At 41.5% G+C, this 21,665-nt stretch overlaps 2 protein-coding genes across 2 annotated transcripts; both read left to right on the top strand.

The window, feature by feature from the left end:
- The first annotated feature begins 17,256 nt into the window (after positions 1 to 17,256).
- On the top strand, positions 17,257 to 19,604 carry pyurf (PIGY upstream open reading frame). The gene is made up of 2 exons (XM_043705678.2): positions 17,257 to 17,452; positions 19,454 to 19,604. The coding sequence occupies exons 1-2, from the start codon at positions 17,280 to 17,282 to the stop codon at positions 19,602 to 19,604; spliced, it is 324 nt and encodes a 107-aa protein (XP_043561613.2). The 5' UTR covers positions 17,257 to 17,279.
- A 78-nt stretch (positions 19,605 to 19,682) lies between these two features.
- Positions 19,683 to 21,146, top strand: LOC122557734 (phosphatidylinositol N-acetylglucosaminyltransferase subunit Y-like). Its single transcript, XM_043705679.2, has one exon. It carries the CDS (start codon positions 19,683 to 19,685, stop codon positions 19,896 to 19,898), a length of 216 nt encoding a protein of 71 aa, XP_043561614.1. The 3' UTR covers positions 19,899 to 21,146.
- Positions 21,147 to 21,665: the final 519 nt, after the last annotated feature.

Raw genomic sequence — 21,665 nt, 5'->3', positions numbered from 1 at the left:
AACAGATTGCGGCTGAAATCTCAGAATTCTTGAATTTGAATTTTAAAGATGACAGACCGATTGGATCAAGATGTTTGGCCCTGTCCTGCAGTGCCACCTAGTGTTCATTACACAGCGTAGAGTTTGAATACACACACACACACACCCCTCCCTCCCCAAGTGAGATTGGATTTTTTAAAATCTCTCCTTTACGCAAAGTAATCATTCACCAATCACCAGTCTCCACCAGCTCCCAAGCTATTCATTTTCTGATTATATTTAATTTATTGCAACAATGAGTACACTGGAAAAATACTTCATTAGCTATGAAGTGGTTTGGAATGATCTGAGAGCATGAGATGTTTGTAGAAATTAAGGTTTTACTTTTTATTAATTTTAGAATCCTGCTGTTCATTTATAAATCCTTAGTTTCTCCCAACATAAAATCTTGCAGTAAAGAAGGAGAACATTAAGCCTGTTGTGCCTTTTTGAGGTCTTTGAAAGAGCTATCTAATTACTCCCAGTCCTCTGCTTTCTCCCAGTGGTTCTGCAAATTTCACCTCAAAGTAATTGTCCAACTTTCTTTTGAATAATATGGCTGAATTTGTTTCCAGCACCATTTCAGGCAGCACATTCTGGATCTCAAATGTTCCTCTGAATAAAGTAATTCATTCCATCACCTCCTCCAGTCCTTTTATCTTAATAATGTTGATCATAAAATTAGAGCATCTCAGGATCTCCTTGGCCCCCAGGGTGAACTTGGACACTAGTTGGTTCAGGCCAAAGGATATAAAATTGAAAGCGACCAGAGGCTGGTGTCTAGCAGTGAATCCAGTGCTCTCTATCTTCCTTTTGATTTTGATTTTTCTAGGAGTTATTTCCATTTTCAAGGGATTTATGCATTCTACTGTATTCATGCTTTCGCCTGTCAAACCATTTTCTGTGTAGTGAAGCTTTTCCAATTGGCTTTGGTATATTCCACAAACTAATAAATAAGCTGTCACTACCTGTGACAAGCATTTGATAGCATCACTGATTTACTCCAAGTTCCTTAATGCCCTTACCTACAGAGACTAATCAATTTCAGTCTTGAAATGTTCAATTGATCCTCAGATTCGCAGCTTTATTCTTTTTTTGGGGGAGTGGCGGAAGAGAATTCTAGATTTCCACCACCTTTTTTTGCATGAGGAAGTGCAGGACTTTCCCTAACCCTAACCCTACTGCAGGATTTCACTGTTGAACAAACACAGAAAATGCTGGAAATACTGAGCAGGTCAGGCGCCATCAGTGGAAAGAAAAAGTTAGCATTTTGAGTTGATGCCCTTTCATTAGAGTAACTGTCTTGTTCCAGCCCTGGTACCATGCCTTTAGCTGTTAGAAGATACAGATTCTGGAATTTCCTTCCGAAAGCTTGATCATCTCTTTAGCTTTCACTCCTTATTTAGAACACATCTTAAAGCTTACCTCTTTTGGCTATTTGCCTTAATATAAAATCCTGACAATGGGGAAGCAGGCCAAGTAAGTCCACACTGACCCTCCAAACAGCATCCCACCCAGACCCATCCCCCTGTCCTATCCCTGTAACCCCACATTTACCATGGCTAATCTACCTAGTTTGCACATCTCTGAACATTATGAGCAATTCAGCATGGCCAATCCACCTAACCTTCACATCTTTGGACTGTGGAAGGAAACCCACACAGACACAGGGAGAATGTGCAAACTCCACACAGGCAATCACCCAAGACTGGAATTGAATCCAGGTGCTGTGAGGTAGCAGTACTAACCACTGTGCATGAAAGCTAATGTTTTCTTGCATTAAAGGCATTATATAACTAGAAGCTATTATTGTTGTAGAAAGATATTATAATAAAAATCTAAGAAGGAATGTTGAGCAACAATGGCTCTAGATAATTGATAATGCTGGAGGGTTTCTATTCCAAGAATGTTTGAGTTCCTGGCACCACCAAAAGGTGAGTTAGGGTTATTAATCCGACTTGTTGGTGCAGATACCTGCATGAAAAGCAGCATTCCAAATCATCAGCACCATGGTGCCCTGGGGTATTCTATTCAGTGCAATTACTGTGATTACAGGAAGTCGAAGTAGTAATCCATCTATTTCCTATTTGTGAACACACAAAATTAACTGGCAGGAACAAACTGTTCATCAGTCTGTCTCACAGCATGGTGATCAGCAACTGATAATAATTGGAGACTTTATACCATGCATCCCCTTACATTTCTCTTCCCTATCTCCCCTGTCACCTCCCTTCTCTGCCCCACTCTTACTGTTGCATGATCACCCAGAAGAGGCAAAAAAGCAAAGAAACCAGAGGCAACAATGAAAAGTAAACAATTCCTCACAAACCCACTCAAGCAATCAAAACCAAAACCTGGAGATTGAATTTTCTAAGTGTTAGCTATTGATACAATTACCTTTGCTAGATTAGATCCCTTCCGGGGCGGCACGATGGCACAGTGGTTAGCAATGCTGCCTCACAGCACTAGAGACCTGGGTTCAACTCCCGTCTCAGGCGACTCTCTGTGTGGAGTTTGCACATTCTCCCCGTGTCTGCGTGGGTTTCCTCCGGGTGCTCCGGTTTCCTCCCACAATCCAAAAATGTGCAGGTTAGGTGAATTGGCCATGCTAAATTGCCCGTAGTGTTAAGTGAATGGATCTGGGTGGGTTGCGCTTCGGCGGGTCAGTGTGGACTTGTTGGGCCGAAGGGCCTGTTTCCACACTGTAAGTAATCTAATCTAATCATAGTCTGGTCCTTCTTGAAGGTGTAGAGGGAGACAGCACCAGCTGCAAACCTATTCCAGACATTCATTATTCCCTACGAAACGTTGAACTGTTCAACATCCAGTGTATTTGTGCTTTTGCATGAAGAGCAATAGCTGTTTGCACGTTCATAGGCATCTCTATCTGAATATAGTTAAAAATCACAGAACACCAGGTTATAGTCCAGCAGGTTCATTTGAAAGTACAAGCTTTCAGAGCACTCCAAAAGCCTGTATATTCAAATAAACCTGTTGGACTATAACCTGATGTTGTGTGATTCTTAACTTTGTCAACCCCAGTCCAACACCGTCACCTCCACATCATATCTGAATACAGCAGCAGATGTAAGAGTATCAAACCCACAACCTCTGCAGTCTGGAAAAACAAGATAGCAGCAGAGTCCCTCTCCAAACCACACACAATCCTGATTTGATTCCATTCCTTCACTGTCATTGGGCAAACATCTTGGAACTTGCTTATATGCAGCAAATATCTAATGCCTTGGTTTTATTTCCCAAAATACCCAAGATTTGGGGAAGGCTCCATTAGACTGGAAAATAGCAAATGTCAACCCTTTTATTTGAAAGGAGAGGAGACATAAAGCAGGAACCAACAGGCCAGTTAGTTAGAGGCTATTATTAAAGATATTATAACAGGGTGCTTAGAAAAATTCAAGGTAAGCAGGCAGCATCAACATGGTTTTGTGGAAGGGAAATCATATTTAACTAACTTATTGGAGTTCTTTGGGGAAATAACTTGTGCTCTAGACATAGGGGGCCCAATAAATTTTATTAGGTGTTACATCAGAGGTTCTTGCAGAAAATAAAAGCTCATTGCATATGAGGTAACATATTGGCATGGATAGAAGATTGACCACCTAACAGAGTGTTTCTGGTTGGTAAAATGTAATGGGTAGTGTGCCACAGGGATTTACAATTGATATAAATGACTTGGTGGAAGATACCAAAAGAATGATTAGTAAATTTGCTGATGACCCAAACATGAATAGGCAAGTAAGTCATGACAAGTGAGGCTATCAGGGGAAATAAATAGATTAGGTAAGTGGGCAAAGATCTGGCATAGAGTATAATGTGGGAAAAGGTGGAATTGTCCATTTTGGCAAGAAGAATAAAAAGAAAACATATTATCTAAATAGTAAGCAATTGCGAAACACTGAGATGCTAACGGATGTGGGTGTCTTGCTATATAAGTTGCAAAATGTTGGTATGCGGGTACAGCAAATAATTGGGAAGGTTAAAAGAACATTTTTGTTTATTGCAAGGGAAATTGAGTAGGAGGCAGGTTATACAGGTCATGGATGAGAGCACATCTGGAGTACTGTGTAGTATTAGGCTCTTTACATAAGATTAGATTTAAATGAATTGGAAGCAGTTTAGAGAAGGTTTATTAGGCTCATATCTTGAAATGGAATTGACTTAAGAGAAAAGATTGCTTAGGCTAGGTTTGTATCTGTTGGAGCTTAGAACACTAAGAGGCAACTTAATTGAAACATATAAGATCCTGAGGGAGCTTGACCAAGTCATATAGAAGGGATTTTCCTCCTCTGATATGAGAGAATTTAGAACTGAGGATCATTATTTAAAAATAACTGGGCACCTGTTTAAGACCAAGATTAAGGAGAGTTTTCTTTTAGCAGTTCCATGAGTCTTTGGAAGTCCTTTCCTCAAACGTCAGTGGAGGGAGAGTCTTTGTATATTCTTAAAGGAGAGATAGATAGATTTCTGATAAGCAAAGGGTGAGGATTATTGTGGGTAAGTGAGAACATGAACTAATCAGATCAACCTTATTCACTAGACGAGCAGGGCTGAGTGGTCTGCCCTGCTCCTAATTCATATGCATGCCTCCAATAAATTTCAACTTCTGGCCATTGTAGTGTGGGATAGACTAACTGTCTGTTACTGCCTGTTAATTTTGTATGTTCCCAAAATAGGGATTAGGTACAATACTACATCACTTTCCTGTGATCACAGTGATTGCACTGAATGGAATACAGCAGGACATCATGGGCAGTTTGGAATGTTGCTTTTCATACAGATCAAGCCTGTTAGATTAATAACCTTAACTCACCATATGGTGGTGCCCGGACCTTAGAAATTACTGCAATTTTTACCCATCACGATAAATACCTCCTCCACACCAACTGCAACTGTTGAAGTGATGGCTCACAAATACCTTCTCAGAGTGACGTATGTTGATCTTTCTAGCGAAGAACACAAACTGAGAATAAATTACAAGAAGATGCTGAGAGCATTCATGGAGCACAAAGCTCGTTATTGTTTCTTTAGGTGCTTAAAAAGAGATGGTATATTCAAAGCATCCTGATTCCTGGTGAAAGAAAGTTGTGAGGCTGTAATTTGTCAGAATCACAAAAAGAGGGAACATGGAGACCAAAATATCAGTGAGAAAGACCGTCTTTCCTCTGCTAGGGTCAGAGTGCATTCCATGGGGTAAACCAGCCTGTTGATCCTGATTATAGTAAATAGGATTAATAGCTATATGCTAACAGCTAGACTGCATCATCAGTGAAGTCAGATCACATGGACTGGGGCCAGCTCTACCATTCCTCTGTGCAGATTGTAAATAATTCATAAATATTCATCAATTATTTTAGTATAGTGTCCAGTCCTTAGCTGTTCAAAGGATCCCAGAACTTGCTTGTGATATTAATACATTGATAATACTCCCTCGAGTGCTGTCCTCCTACAGTCAAGTATTTCCTCAGCATTGCCCCTCCAAAGTGCCTCACTTTCTCAGTATAGAATTTTTAACAGTAGGAATATAGGAACAGGAGAAGGCCATTCAGCCCCTTCAGTCTGTTCCACCATTCAATTAGATCATGGCTGATGTGTGGACTAACTCCACATACCTACGTTTGGCCCATAATCTGAATACATTTGCTTAACAAAAATTTATGAATCTCATATTTAAAATTAACAACTGTTAAGATGTGCAGCCCTTCTTCAGCCCTGCCTCTCACAACTCAACCTTTGTCATTACTGAGAGATTTGAAAGTGCAGTACTCCCTTGATATTACCCATCTGACAGAGCAGTGGTGTCTTAGCACGCGCCACAGACAGGTGCAGATCTTCCTCAGAATTGATGGAGTGTCAGGTTTGATTATGTGCTCAAATCTCTACAGTGGGGATTTGAAAGGATCAGAATAACTAGACAAGTTCCCTCCCCCACATAACCCATCCAGATCCTCAACCTGTTTCAGACAATCTTCCAGTCAGTGCTTGTTCAGTGTGCTTTCACTCACTCTGTCTGCAGCTGCTCATTGTGAGTGCCAGGACCTGGGGAAGTGGGAGAGTTAACAGATCAAGACAAGCTGAAGGAGGTAGCTGGATTCAGTTTAAATCCTTTAAAGATTCAATCCTCCAAAGCCACCACACAGGCAAGAAAATCTTACCATGAAGCAGAGTAACTACAAGCTTACATATGAGCCATGCTTGTTCACCTTTGAGACAGCAATTATAAAACATTACAGAACATAAGCACAAGAAGGGGCTATTTAGTCCATTGAGACTATTCCACCCCACAATGAAATCCTGGCTTATCTGTGGCATCATAAAATATATTAATCTTCCCCAATAGTCTACCACTCTGACTTAAAATTAATAACGAATCCAACATCAAATGCTATTTGCAGAAGACTTCCAAACTTCAATGTAAACATGTAAAAGTGTTTCCTACTTTAATGCCTAAAAGCTCATTCTAATCTTTAAAATCCAGCACAGCACAGATGGTTTCTATTTGTTGATCTATGCCCATTAATAACTTGAATACCTTGATCAAAATAACACTTTAACTTATAAGTTCCAAGAAGTACATGTCTAATTTTGTATAATATACCTATCTGCCATGAGTTTGCAGGGCAATGTGCATGTCATAAGTCTTTATTGAGCTGCTTGTAAATTTGATGCCTGCCAAAAGTATCTCATGGTAAACATCACATGACTAAGGCAGGCCAGGGGCATGTTAATGCAGCACTGAATGTCTATGCCAGACATTGCTCTGAGCGTACAAAGACATTTGCACGCATTATTGTTTACAGCGTGAGTTACCCAAGTTACCCACAATGTACACAACTGTTCTCATACATTAGCAGATCATTACTCTCATTAATCTCTGCACATGCATAGAGAGATGTACAGCACGGAAACAGACCTTTCAGTTCAACTTGTCCATGCCAACCAGATATCCTAACCTAATCTAGTCCCATTTGCCAGCACTTGGCACATGTCTCTCTCAACCTTTCTTATTCATGTACCCATCCAGATGCCTTTTAAATGCTGAATTTGTACCAGCCTCCACCACTTCCTCTAGCAGCTCATTCCATACACGCACCACCCTCTATATATCTTTCCCCTCTCACCTTGAACCTATACCCTCTAGTTCTGGACTCCCCCACCCCAGAAAAAAAACTTTGCCTGTTTAGCCTACCCATGATTTTATAAATCTCTATTACATCAATCCTCAACCTCCGACGCTCCAGGGAAAATAGCCCCAGCCTACTCAGCCATTTCTCACTCTTTCAAATTCCAGAAAATACAAGCCTAGCCTGTCTAACCATTCCTCATAAATCAACCCATTCATTCCAGGAGTCAATCTGATAAACCTCCTCTGAACTGCCTCCAACTGCCTTAAATAAGGTGACCAATACTGTGCACAATTCTCTGGATTACGTCTCACAAGTTCCCTGTACGATTGAGACATAATCTCCCTACTTTTGTAGACAATTCCCAACACAATGAACGATAATGTTTTATTAGCTTTCCTAATTAGTTACTGGACTTGCATAATTACCTTTTATAAACCATATCCCTCTGCATCAGAGGTCTGCAATCTCTCACCATTTTGATAGTATGCCTTTTTATTCTTTCTGATAAAAAGAACAATTTCACATTTTCCCATTCATTTGCTGAATATTTGCCCAATCACTTAACCTATCTTTACGACAGCAGCAAATTTGGCAACCAACCATCCCTTCCTCTAAGTCATTTATATAAATTGTAAACAGTTGAGGTCCCACTACTAGTACCTGTGGCACACCATCTGATACTCTGCCAGCCTGAAAAAGCCTCACTTATACCGAATCTCTGCTTCCTGTTGGTCAGTCAATCTTCTATCCATTCCAGTTCGCTACCCAATGCACTAAGCTTTTACTTTCCACAATAATCTTCGATGTGCCACCTTATCAAATGCCTCTTGGAAATTTACGTACAGTAAATCCACCAGTTTCCCCCTTATCCAAAGCACCTGGTGTCTCCTCAAAAAACTCCAACAGATTGGTCAAACAGTTTCCCTTTCACAAAGCATACTGACTCTGTCTGATAACCTTGAACTTCATATATCCTGTCGTAACTTAGCTAGTAAAATAAAATAAAGAACTGCAGATGCTGGAAATCGCTCACAAAGCAGAAATTGCTGAAGAAACTCAGCAGGTTTGACAATATCTTTGCAGAGAAAGCAGAGTTGATGTCTCAAGTCCAGTGACCCTTCTCCAGAACAGTTATAACTTCGGGTGGCTCAGTGGTTAGCACTGCTGCCTCATAGTGCCAGGGACCTGGGTTTGATTCCATCCTGCCAATGGCAGATGAATTGCATCAGCCTTCACCCTTGAGGATAAAGTAACACTCTAAAGCAGCAACAAATCAGAAAATGGAAGGAGGGATAAACTCCAGAAAATCACAATTGCCAGATAAGTAATACTGAGTAAATTGTTGGAGCTATGAGCTGACTGGTTCTGGCTCCTGATGGCCTTAATCCGAGGATCTTAAGTCACAAGTGAGATGGTTGATGCACTGGTTTTAATGTTTCAGAACTGACTTGACTCTGGAAAAGTCCCAATAGTTTGGAAGGTAGTGAATGTAGTTCCTTTATTACAAAAGGAAGGAGACAAGGGGCAGGAAACTACAAGTTAATTAAGATCTGTCACAGGCAAAATATTAGAAGCTATTACTAAAGAGGACAGAATCATAGGGTCCCTACTGGTGGAAGCAGTACATTCAGCCTATTGAGACCACATCTACTCTCTGAACAGCATCCCACCCAAACACCCCTGGCCACCCCTGTAACCCTGCATTTCCACACCTAATCCACCTAACCTGCACAATTTTGGACTGTGGGAGGAAACTCATGCAGAGATGGGGAGAACGTGCAAACTCTAGACGGAGAGTGACTTTTTAGATTAGATTACAGTGTGGAAACAGGCCCTTCGGCCCAACAAGTCCACACCAACCCACCGAAGCGAAACCCACCCATACCCCTACATTTACCCCTTACCTAACACTACGGGCAATTTAGTATGGCCAATTCACCTGACCCTGCACATCTTTGGATGGTGGGAGGAAACCGGAGCACCCGGAGGAAACCCACGCAGACACGGGGAGAACGTGCAAACTCCACACAGTCAGTCGCCTGAGGCGGGAATTGAACCCGGGTCTCTGGCGCTGTGAGGCAGCAGTGCTAACCACTGTGCCACCGTGCCGCCCACTATCATTTACCCAAATTGGTTCCATATCTGAATATCCTGTGCTGAGGTCATCCCTCTTAATTGCACTAATAACAATTAACTAACATAGTCACTCCCCACCTTTTCTTGATTTCCTCTCATTCCTTAATGTCCTATATCCTTCAAAATCAGGGCCAAATCCATGACATCCTGCAGCCCTGACTCTGCAATGGCAACCAGATCAAGCATATTAATTTCTATTTATGTCCTCAGTTTCCCTGTTTTAGTTTCAAATGCTACATCCATTTAGATACACACTTTCAGTTTTATCCATTTACTCTTTTCATAAATTCTAGTCTCATCTGTCAGTTGACTCTTGGATTTGTCCTCCCTACCCCTTCCTGTTCCCATATTAATACCTTTCTAATTGACTCTTCGCCCATTTACCACCATCTTTCCCAATTTGATCCCTTGCACGCACTATTTAGTTTGAAATCCTTTCTACTTCCCCGGTTAGGCATTTGGCAAGATCACTGGCCCCAGTATCGTTCAGATAAAGACTGTTCCAGCAGTATAGATTCCATTTTCCCCAGTACTGATGCCAGAGCCCCACAAACCAGAGTTCACTTCTCCCACAGAAGGCTTTTAAGCCACATTTATCTCTGTAGTCTGATTTGCGTCTAACAGTTTGCGTGCGATTCAGATGATGATGCACAGACTCTGAGCTTTGTGGGTCTATTTCTGAATTTGGTGCCTACTCCACATACTGACCTTTGCAGAACATCCTTTCTTGTCCTGCCGATATCATTGTTACCTCCATGGAACAAGAAGGCTGGATCTTCCCCATCCCATTTCAGTTTCCTCTCCAGCCCTGAGCAAATATCCTGAGCCCTGACACTGGGCAGGTAGTATAGCTTTTTCACTAAAAACAGTGTCACTCCCCTCTCACTATACTGTCCCCTATTATCACTGCATTCCTTCTTATTCCCCTCTCTTGATTGGCTTCCTACATCATGGTGCCATGGTCAGTTCGCTCATCCAAAAAAAAAATCCACTAAATTAAAATGGAAATGAGTGGAAACTGTTTGTTAATCATCCAACCAATGGAATGACTTATGTGTAAAAAATAAACTTTCACTGATGCAGCAACTTCAGGCTGTCTCAACAAAATACTCTCACTGCTCAAACCAAAAAACTGTGGATGCTGGAAATCAGAAACAAAAATTACTGGAAAAACTCAACAGGTCCAGCAGCGTCTGTGTAGATAAAACAAAGTTAACATTTGGCTCCAGTCACCTTTCTTCAGACTTGCTGAGTTTTTCCAGCAATTTCTGTTTTTGTTTATTACCGTCACTACTGATCAGTATGTAACACTGTGAATGGCTACAGTCAACTGGCTGAGCCTTCTCCCACAAAACAGCAATGAGGCAATGATTAAATATTAGCCAGTACGCCTAGAAGAATTCCCCTGCTCTTCAAAAGGGTGAGCATGCAATTTTTATGTCTATCTTTGTGGGCAGACTGGAAATATGTTTCATGTACCATTCTCAAGATAGTACCTTGGACAACTGAGTCACATACATTAGTTTTTAAATTATGCTGGTCTTATAATGCTATGTTTGTATGTTGTCATCTGAGCAATGTTCCTTCTTTGGTGATTGTTATTCCAGTGTCATTTGATGCTGTGGCAGTACCACCTGTTGTTGTCTCATTTCTATTGCTGGGATGTTGTGGACCTCTGGGCCTGATGGTTAATCAATGGCATGTGCAAATGGTGTCTTCATGAATTTCTGATTTGACACTTGCAGTGACGATGAAGCCTCTCCAGTTGTGCATATGTGCTTGTGCTTTTATGATGGTATATCTGGATGACAGGTAAGAAGGGCTTATGCCCGAAACGTCGATTCTCCTGTTCCCTGGATGCTGCCTGACCTGCTGCACTTTTCCAGCAACACATTTTCAGCTCATATCTGGATGACAGGTAAGCAGTGATGCATCAGAATCTTCGGTTGATATCTCTGTAGCTGTTTGTTCCGCTTCCTTCTGGTCAAACATTTATGTGTAAAATGATTCGTCTTCTTGCAGTAAGAATACTGCTTTTCAATTTAGACTTGCCTCCTTTTCCTTTGATGAAGGTCTTTTGTTCATGATCTTACTGCCTTTGCACCCAGAGTGATAATGCACATCTTGTTGTGGTTCTGTTCGCCGAGCTGGGAATTTGTGTTGCAGACGTTTCGTCCCTGTCTAGGTGACATCCTCAGTGCTTGGGACCCTCCTGTGAAGCGCTTCTGTGATGTTTCCTCCGGCATTTATAGTGGTTTGTCTCTGCCGCTTCCATCAGTTCCAGCTGTCCGTTGCAGTGGTCGGTATATTGGGTAGAGGTCGATGTGCTTATTGATTGAATCTGTGGATAAGTGCCATGCCTCTAGGAATTCTCTGGCTGTTCTCTGTTTGGCTTGTCCTATAATAGTAGTGTTGTCCCAGTCGAATTCATGTTGCTTGTCATCTGCATGTGTGGCTACTAAGTATAGCTGGTCGTGTTGTTTCGTGGCTAGTTGGTGTTCATGGATAAGGATCGTTAGCTGTCTTCCTGTTTGTCCTATGTAGTATTTTGTGCAGTCCTTGCATGGGATTTTGTACACTACGTTGGTTTTGCTCATGCTGGGTATCAGGTCCTTCGTTCTGGTGAGTTGTTGTCTGGGAGTGGCTGTTGGTTTGTGTGCTGTTATGAGTCCTCGTGGTTGCAGTAGTTTGGCTGTCAGTTTGGAAATGCTCTTGATGTATGGTAGTGTGGCTAGTCCTTTGGGTTGCGGCATGTCCTCGTTCCGTTGTCTTTCCCTTAGGCATCTGTTGATGAAATTGGGCGGGTATCTGTTTTTGGTGAATACATTGTATAGGTGTTCTTCTTCCTCTTTTTGCAGTGTGTTGTGACCCTTTTGAACAGTGTCTTGATGCTATTTTTTTTGTGTGTGTTGGGGTGGTTGCTTTCGTAGTTCAGGACTTGGTCTGTGTGTGTGGCTTTCCTGTATACCTTTGTGGTGAATTCTCCGTTAGGTGTTCTCTGTACCATCACGTCTAGGAATGGGAGTTGGTTGTCCTTTTCTTCCTCTCTAGTGAATCGGATTCCTGTGAGTGTGGTGTTGATGATCCAGTGTGTGTTCTCTATTTCTGTGTTTTTAATGATTACAAAGGTGTCATCCACATATCTGACCCAGAGTTTGGGTTGAATTTGCGGTAAGACTGTTTGTTCTAATCTTTGCATTACCGCTTCTGCTATGAGTCCAGAGATTGGTGAGCCCATGGGTGTGCCGTTGATTTGTTCATATATTTGGTTGTTGAATGTGAAGTGTGTTGTGAGGCACAGGTTCAGTCGTTTGAGTATGCCGTCTTTGTTGATGGGTTCAATGTCCTGTTGTCTGTTCTGTATGTCCAGCAGGTTGGCTATTGTTTCTCTGGCTAGGGTTTTGTCAATAGAGGTGAACAGTGCCGTTACATCGAATGAGACCATGGTTTATTCCTTGTCTATGTGTATATTTCTGATGATGTCCAAGAATTCCTGTGTTGACTGTATAGAGTGTCTGGATCCGCTGATCAGGTGTTTCAGTTTCTGTTGTAGTTCTTTAGCCAGTTTGTGTGATGGTGTCCCTGGTAGTGATACTTTGGGTCTGAGTGGGATGTCTGGTTTGTGCACTTTAGGTAGTCCATAGAATCTGGGGGTGTTGTTGCTTTCAAGTTTCATTCTTTGTAGGTCAGACCTGGTTATCTGTCCGTTTTTTTGTAGGTTCCTCAGTGTGTTGTTTATCCTATTGGTGAGCTGTGGGGTGGGGTCAAACTCCCTCTTTTGGTAGGTGTTGGTATCTGCAAATAGTTGTTGCGCTTTTTGGATGTAGTCTACTTTGTCCAGGATGACCGTCATTCTGCCTTTGTCTACTGGTAGTATGATTATATTCTTATCGTTTCTTAGTGATTTTAGTGCTTCCCTCTCCTTGGTGTTGAGGTTATGTGTTTGTCTTTTCCTTGTTATCAAAGGTACGATACTTTGTTTCACTGTTTGTTGTGTCTCTCCTGTCAGTCTATTGTTCCTGAGTGTGCATTCTAGTGCTGCTAGGAAGTCTGCTGTCTTGGCGTCCCTGTGGTTGTAGTTGAGTCCCTTGGCCAGTATTGTTCTTTCTGTGTCTGTGAGCTGTCTGTGGGAGAGGTTTCTAACCCAGGTGTGTGTTGTGGTGTCCTCTTTGTTGTATGTTAGTTTGGCCATTTTTTCTTTTAGTGCCATTTTTTTGCAGTGTGTGGTCCTGTTCTGTCCTATGGTGATGGCCTGTTCTATGGTCTGGGTCCATTCCTGATTGGTGGTTTTTGAAATTAACGATTTTTGGCACGCAATTTCTTGTCTGTATTTGTGAAGTCTGTTGTGAGCATCTGTAATCATTACCTGGATCATCCTGAATCCGTTCTGTCTGGCTGTGTCCCTGGCTTGTGGGTTGTTGACTGGTGGTCTGTATCTGACACATGGTGGAAGGATTCGATTCTTTCGGCATTCATGCAGGAACCGGAGTTGTTCGTATACCAACCACTGCAACAGACAGCTGGAACTGACAACCGGAAGCGGCAGAGACAAACCACTATAAATGCCGGAGGAAACATCACAGAAGCACTTCATAGGAGGGTCCCAAGCACTGAGGATGTCACCTAGACAGGGGACGAAACGTCTGCAACACAAATTCCCAGCTCGGCAAACAGAACCACAACAACGAGCACCCGAGCTACAAATCTTCTCACAAACTTTGAATGAACATTTGGACTGTCCTGCCATGAATATGTTTTAGTTGCTGATTTACAGCCACATCATTTCTGGATGTCGATTACTTACTTAGGATTTAGTTTCTCCTCTCTCAGTAGACATAGCAAAACTGTAGGATCTCCTATGCCTATCACTATCCTGTGTCTACTTAGAATTTTTGGCTATGCAATCACAGGATTCTGTGAGTTGTTTAGTGCAGTTACATATTGATCAACGGACTCTTTTTCACCTTGGAAACTAATATTGATCACATACCATTTATTAGTTACGTTCACTTGGAATTCAGAGTGTGCTTTTCAAAACTTATGCAGTTCAGAACTTTTTTGTGATCTTTGGAGAAATTTAGAATGGAAAATATTCTAAAACACTATCTTCTTAATAGTGATAAAAGTGAAAATATTCTGGTTTATTAATGAAATCTGTTACAATCTTGAAGTTTTGCCAATGAGCATGGAAAAGCTATCAGTTCTGTTTCATATCACTTTTCATTTTGACAGTACCAGGAGAAGAAAGTTTGCAGCCCTTGTGTCTAACCCAGGGCTTTCAGATTTATCTTGCTTTTGTTTTTTCACCCTGTGGCATTCAGTAGCTCTTAATATTTGTATGTTCTTTTAGTCGCTGTACTTCTATATAGCTCTTCAAAAATTAATCTCAGTCCCGTCCAACACCACGTTAAAAACTCATAGATTAAGAGTCTGCCTCATATACTGAATGTATTTTTCGGCCTTTAAGATGGACACTTGCAAAGCATGTTGCCTTGTAGAGTTACATGGCCATGGAAGCCCCCAGGTCATACTATAGTATCACATATGTATCCCAAACACTTTTATGTGAAGATTTTAGTTATTTTACCTAATATCTCCATTTTTAAATTCTGGAATGTGAGTATTACTGTTTCTGCCCATCCTTGGTTTCCATTGAACTGATTGATTTTCTAGGCTATTTCAGAGCATAGTTAAGTGTCAACTACATCCCCTTGCATCTTTGCGGGTCTGGAGTCACATATCGGCCAGACCAGGTAACAATGGCAGATTTCCTTCCCTAAAGGAGATTAGTGAACCAGATTCATTTTGAGAAGAATGGTTACATAGTCACCACTAGATTACTTTTTAATTTGAGATGCTATTGAATTCAGATCTCATCGTTTTCAACAGTGGAATTCAAACCCATTTCCCGAGAACTGCTTGGACCTCTGGATCACTGGTTTAGTACCACCACTACATCACCACCCCTTCTATGAGTCATTAGCATGCTTTGTTTTATAATGCTGAAGTGAAGGGCCTTTGTATAATTTTATGTTCAACTCACTATGTACTTTCTTTATTCATTCATGAGATATCGGTGTCATTGGCTAAGCCTTCATTAACTGCCTATCCCTAATTGCCCTGCAGAAGGTGGTCTTGAGTCACATTCTTAAACTGCTGCAGTCCTTGGCAGGTAGCAAAATATACAGCGCTGCTAGGAAGAGAGGTTGACCCAGGATATTGACCCAGCGATGATGAAGGAATGGCAATATATTTCCAAGCCAGGATGGTGAGTGACTTCGAGGGGAACTTGCAGGTGGTGGTGTTCCCATGTATGTATTACCTTTGTCCTTCTAGATGGAAATGGTCACAGGTTTGGAAGGGGCTGACAAAGGACCATTTGTGAATCACTACAGTGTATTCTGCAGATTGTGCACACTGCTGCCTCTGTGTATTAATGGTGATGGGAATGAATATTGAAGGTGGAGATTGAGGTGCCAATCAAACGAATTGCTTTGTCCTGGATGGTGTTGAGGTTTTGTGTTTTATTGGAGCTACATCCATCTAGGGGAGTGAAGGGGATATCATCTCACTTGTAAAACCCATTCAATTCATTAGTTCCCTTTTGAAGAGGTAATTCTGCTGTCATTATGTAGTCCGACCTACATGTGACTCCAGATGTGGTTTACTCTTAACTGCAGTCTGAAATGGCTGAGCAAGCCATTCAGTTCAAGGGCAATTAGGAGTAGGTAACAATTGCTGGCTTTACCACTGACACTCACAGACCAAGAATTAATAAAATAAATTTGTACTTATATCGTTCTTTTCACAAGCATGGGACATCTTAAAGTGCTGCTTTACAGCCAATTAGTTATTTTTGTTGTGTAGTGTCCATTTTAGCATTGCAAACACAGAAATTTGATCATGGAAAAAATCCCTTAAAAATGAATGTGTCAATGACCAGATAATTTGATCTTGTGATGTTGAAGCAAGTGTCCGTCCCTACCAAGCCATTGTTGACCCACAGCTAATGAGGGTAGATGACCAAAGGTTTGGTTAAAGAGATCATTTCAAACAGTTTATAAAGCTGAGAGTGGAAGAGACAAAAAAGTAGAGAATTCCAGTCCTTAGGATTCAGGCAAGTGAAAGGCTCTGCCATGAATGGTGTAGCAATTTAAGTCATAGATGCTCAAGAGGTCAGACTTGGAGAAATCCTGAGCTCTTGATGTATTTTAGGGCTGAAGGAAATTGCAAGAGATAGGGAAGAGTGAGAATCTGAAAACAAGGGTGACCATTATAAGTTTGAGGTGTGCCAGACTGTGGCTCAATGTAGTCAGGAGGAACCAGGGTTGGGGATTTTATCAAGATTGATGTGAGTTAGGATATGAACAGTGGAATTTTGAATGCTGAACTCTAGTTATATTGAGGGTGTAAGCTGGCAGACCAGACAGGGTTGTGTTGAAATAATCAAGCCTCGATAAAAAGGCACGATTAGTGCAACAGAAGAACGGAGACAGGTGCAATGATGGCAGTGAGCACAGTGAATGAAGTCTTGGTTGTCAAGCTGATGGAGGATAATCATGGGATCAAATGGCATTGGCTACAGACAGGCTTAAAAATCAGAAAGCAGAATGTGAGACACAGATTGAAGATAGTGGTGTCTGTCCTTCCAAAGTGGTTTGGGAAGAAATGTCTGATCATTCAGTGTTAGAGGTGGTGACAAATCTGATGCAGTTGAAAGGAGGGAGAGCAGGATGTCTGCAGCACAGACTGTACAACATAGATTTTGCTGCAGTTTGGTATTTAATGGCACTTTTAATTGATTCGGCATTTATTTGTTCAATTTCTGGAGCTGCATGTTCCAGATGGTAAGTGAGTTTTAAAAATTATAGCAAAGCTTGTCCCTTTAAATGGGGGAGGGGGGTAAAGGGGCGGGGCTTTCGCTGTAGCCCGGATGCGGAAGCGGAAGTGTTGGAGGTGAGGCTGTAATTTCGGGTGGGAATGTTTCGGGTTGTACACGGGACCGAGATCCGGGGAGCGGCCCGGAGGCTGCTGCATCTCTCCCGGGTCAGGCTGTCAGGAGACTCGGTGACGGGGGGTGGAGACAGGAAGGCTAATCTGGACCCGACCCTCCTCTCGTACTTGGTGTGTCCCCTGTCCAGAAAACAGCTCAGGTTCGTCCTCGGGGGGAAGGTCAGAGACTAGGGCAGGGGAGACCCTGTGGCTAGGAACCGGAAAGTCGGTCGCTGTAAATGACGAGATTGCTGTTCAGAATTGCTAGCACATTCTGGATCGTCTGAATGCTCTCCTCATCAGCTCTGTGCGGTTGTTGTGTTTCTGAAGCTGGATGTTGTTTCAACTGTTCAATACAAACACAAAACATTTTCTAAAAATAATGGAAACAACTAATATTTATATAGTGCCTTTCATTACTATTAGATATATTAAGATGTTTTACAAGTAATGGAGGAAATACATTTTCACTGTGATGTACAAAGATGCACATGTGAACGTGATACAGACCAGAATCCTTTTTTTGTGATGAATATCAAAGAACTCTCCAATTTTTTGAAAAAGTAGTGTTCCTACCTTACTGATCTCCTATCCTCATGATTTCCTGCTCCTGCTTTTCCAGCACCACTCTGATCTAAACTCTGGTTTCTAGTATCTGCAGTCCTCTCTTTTGCCTATCCTCAGAGAGTGCCAAGTTCCATTTGTACTGTAGCAAGTGTATCTGCCTAGACTTTTAGATTCAGGTCTCTGCAGTGAAACTCCAAACACGTGATTTCCTGATTTTGAGATGTGTATGCTCCCTAAATTATAGGTTGTTAGCAGACTGATCAATGGACAGAAAGCCGGATGTCATAGACGTGTACAGCTTGGAAACACCCCCTTCAATCCAACTCGTCCATGCTGACCAGATATTGTAAATTAATCTAGTTCCATTTGCCAGCACTTGGCCCATATCCTTCTAACCTTTCCTCTTCATATACCCATCCAGATGCCTTTTAAATGCTGTAATTGTACTCGCCTCCTCCATTTCCTCTGACAGCTCATTCCAAACATGCACCACCCTTTGCTTGAAAAAGGTGCCCCTTTTAAATCTTGCCCGTCTCACGCTAAACCTATACCATGTGATTCTTGGCTCACCCACTCAAGGGAAAAGACATTGTCTATTTACCATGTCCCTCATGATTTTATAAACCTCCATAAGGTTACCCTCAGTCTCTGATGCTCTAGGGAAAACAGCCCCAGCCTATTCAGCCTCATCCTATAGTTCAAACCTCCAACCCTGGCAACGTCCTCCTTTGGAAGTATTGCCATAAAGCAGCAGTTAAATGCTGTAGGCAGGGCACGAAGGGCTTTCTGGTTGTTCTTTGTGCATTTTAGATGTTTGGAACTATTATATAATTGACTTAAATGCTATTTGATTAGAAAAGAGGGATGAAACTATTCACGGATTCTTCATCTGGAACAATTAGTGTCTGAGTGTCTTGACTGCAATACCTTTCAAATACTTTGGTCAAATACTTTGGTATTTGCTTTCAAGGTACCCATGTAAATTGCCTTACTATGTCTAAGGCCCATTGAAAGTGAAACATCTTCAGGGAAGTGTAGGGAGAAGAATGGAAATACACAGTCAAACAGCAAGTCAACCAGAAAAGTTGGTTTGTTTAGTAGATCAACACTGATCTCTACCAAAAGAGTTTGAATTTAACAAAATTGATATTTTTATTGCCCCACATTCATCTTTAGCTATTTTCTTTCTGACTTGACTAATTAGCTGTGTTTCACCTTTTAAATCCAACAATTATCAAAGTGTCCTCTGAAGTGAATGAACAAAGATCCCACAGCCACAATTTTGAACAAGAACCAGGTAGTGTTCTCCACTGTCCCTCAGCCACAACACTTGATAATCATGTGTGTAATGCATGTCACAGTTTGAGGTTTCTTCGGCTTGTGAAAGAAAGTCTGTAAATGTAGAAGTGTTCTCTTGTCTTTCCACCCCTGAAAATTTGAAATGTTTTGAGAATCAATCCCTTTTGAAAAAACAAAATTGATCTGTTCATTTTCAGCTCTTAATAATTTTCATTCAGATTAAAAGGGCAGACTCCAGTTCCAACATGTTTTGAATGAACTGCAGTTTTAATATTCTTTCTCTGTCATGTTTATAGGTACGACGAATCCTCCAATCAGCTGATTAATGACGAGTTGGGAATAGCCTATCCTGTTGTTGATGGAATTCCCAACATGATCCCTCAGGATGCAAAGTTAATTCGGAAGAATGAAGACAGACCCAAGGAGGAAGAGCTTTCACAGCAGTAAAAGGATCACACATTGCTCCTGGAATATCTGGAAGTTGAGATTTTTTAAGGGAGAGGGTTTATCTAGTACATTGATATAATGACAATCCACCTGTCAACTCTCACAGTGCTGGTTCCCCTGTTCTCATTAGCTGGGTTGTTGTACTCCGCTACATTTGACAAGGATTTTCCACAGGGCTGTACTAGTATGGCCAGCTTGTGTTTCTACAGCCTACTACTTCCCATTACCATCCCAGTTTATGTATTCTTTCACCTATGGAGCTGGATGGGGATTAAACTTTTCAGGCATAACTAATTTAAGTTTAAAAACTATTGCATGTGCTGTTGGTGACCCGATGGCATCAAGCTGTCAAGTGAAGTTTTGTTTCATTATCAAGGTTTTTTCATTGGCTTGGAAGCATTAAGAATTTTGTGTGTTATTGGTGGAAATTGGTACCATTTTGATTAACTTATTCTTTACATACAAAATGTGTTGGACAATCACCTCTGTCTCATTGTTACATTATCTAGTAATGTTTGGTTCCATTGGCTTTATTCCTCGTGACTGCAGTGCAGGAAATGTAACAGGCAGTTCATTTGAACCAGTTCAATATGGATTTGTGTCTTAGGGAAACACCGTAACCAAAATCACATCAAACTCCACCACAATGTCAGATGCAAATAAGCCATGGAAATTCATTATCAACAATAACTTAATTTTGATCTAGCATTCTTAGACCCTTGCTATTTTCCTGGGTATTCAGCCACGCTTGTGGTCAGTGTTTGAGACTCCTTGTTCTGTATTCTATTACTGTTAAACATGGCTCAGTAGATAGCACAATCATCTCCTGATTCAGAAGGTTGTAGTTCAAGTTCCATAATGTTAGCTGATACTCCAGCATAGTACTGACGGAGTATCACATTGTCTAAAGTGCTGTTTTTGTAAATGGTAAACCAAAGCCCTGTCTATCCCATGGGATAGATGTAAAAACTATGTAAAAGAAAAGCAGGGAGGTTCTCCTTGGCTATCTGACTAATGTTTATGCCTCAATCAACAACATTTTAAAAAGAAAGTGATCTGGCAATTACTGCATTGATATTTGTGGTAACTTCCTAGGCATATGTTGGCTGTCACATTTCAACCATGACTACACTTCCAAAAGGTACCTCTGGATGGTCCAAAGTGTATAATTAATGAAGTACCTTTTAAGGGCAAGTAACAAGTGCTGGGGAAAGCCTGGCAGCATCTGTGGAGGGAGAAACAGTGAACATTTCAAGTACAGTATGACTCTTCTTCCTGCATTTGCAGTATTTTGCTTTTGTTAGGAGAGGTAGCTTGTTTTTCTACTGGCTTCTAATCAGAAGAAACCCGGCATAGAGTAGTCCAGAGTCACTCTGGTGCCGAAGTTGCAGCAAACTTGTCACAGCCATGGAATGACCCTTCATTGTAAACCAAGTTACTGGTAATGAGAAAATCGAGTACCCTCTACATGTTAAAGCGGATGATGATTATTTACTGTGTCATGCAGTTTGAGTTAATTTAAATAAAGCCGTTTGAAGCAAATACCTCATCTCGTTCACCAGGCTGGCTGTCTGTCTGTAGGACTAGATATTTTTGCACTTCAGAGGTGGGGTGAAGTTGACAAGAGATTGCAAATTCTACTTCAGTGAGATACATCTGACCTTAACCTGATCTGGTCGGGTAAATAGAGTTGAGGTATGGATTGGCTGTGACATGGTCAGTTAAAGGAGGAGATTATTTGGCCCATCATGTTCATGCTTGCTCTCCATGAAACCTAGTCAACCCCATTTCCCTGCTCTAACGTAGGAACAGTGGACCATTCATTACCTTGAGCCAAACTATGAATACATAAAAGCAGGAGTAGGTCCTTCAGCCCATTCAGTGTACTGTGCCATTCAATATCCACTCAATGCCAACCATGTTGCATTTGGTCCATATCCTTCCAAACCTTTTCTACTCATGAACCTCGCCAAATGTCAAATACACTGCAGCTGACACCTTGATAGGTATGACAAATCCTCCAATCAGCTGATCCAAATGTCTTGAAACTGTACCTGCATC

Source organism: Chiloscyllium plagiosum, unplaced genomic scaffold (genome assembly GCF_037043375.1).
Source record: "Chiloscyllium plagiosum isolate Xiang-an unplaced genomic scaffold, Cpla_swu_hap1 HiC_scaffold_18, whole genome shotgun sequence".
Classification (NCBI taxonomy): domain Eukaryota; kingdom Metazoa; phylum Chordata; class Chondrichthyes; order Orectolobiformes; family Hemiscylliidae; genus Chiloscyllium; species Chiloscyllium plagiosum.
The sequence above is the reverse complement of the archived record's forward strand: the minus strand, read 5'-3'. Positions and strand labels throughout refer to the sequence as shown.

What these genes read in the sequence shown, in the direction of transcription:
- LOC122557734 (XM_043705679.2), top strand. Translation starts at nt 19,683, where the DNA reads ATGACAATCCACCTGTCAACTCTCACAGTGCTGGTTCCCCTGTTCTCA.
- pyurf (XM_043705678.2), top strand. Translation starts at nt 17,280, where the DNA reads ATGTTTCGGGTTGTACACGGGACCGAGATCCGGGGAGCGGCCCGGAGG. An exon ending in CTGTCCAGAAAACAGCTCAG is followed by an intron (nt 17,453 to 19,453) that starts GTTCGTCCTCGG and finishes TCATGTTTATAG; the next exon opens with GTACGACGAATCCTCCAATC.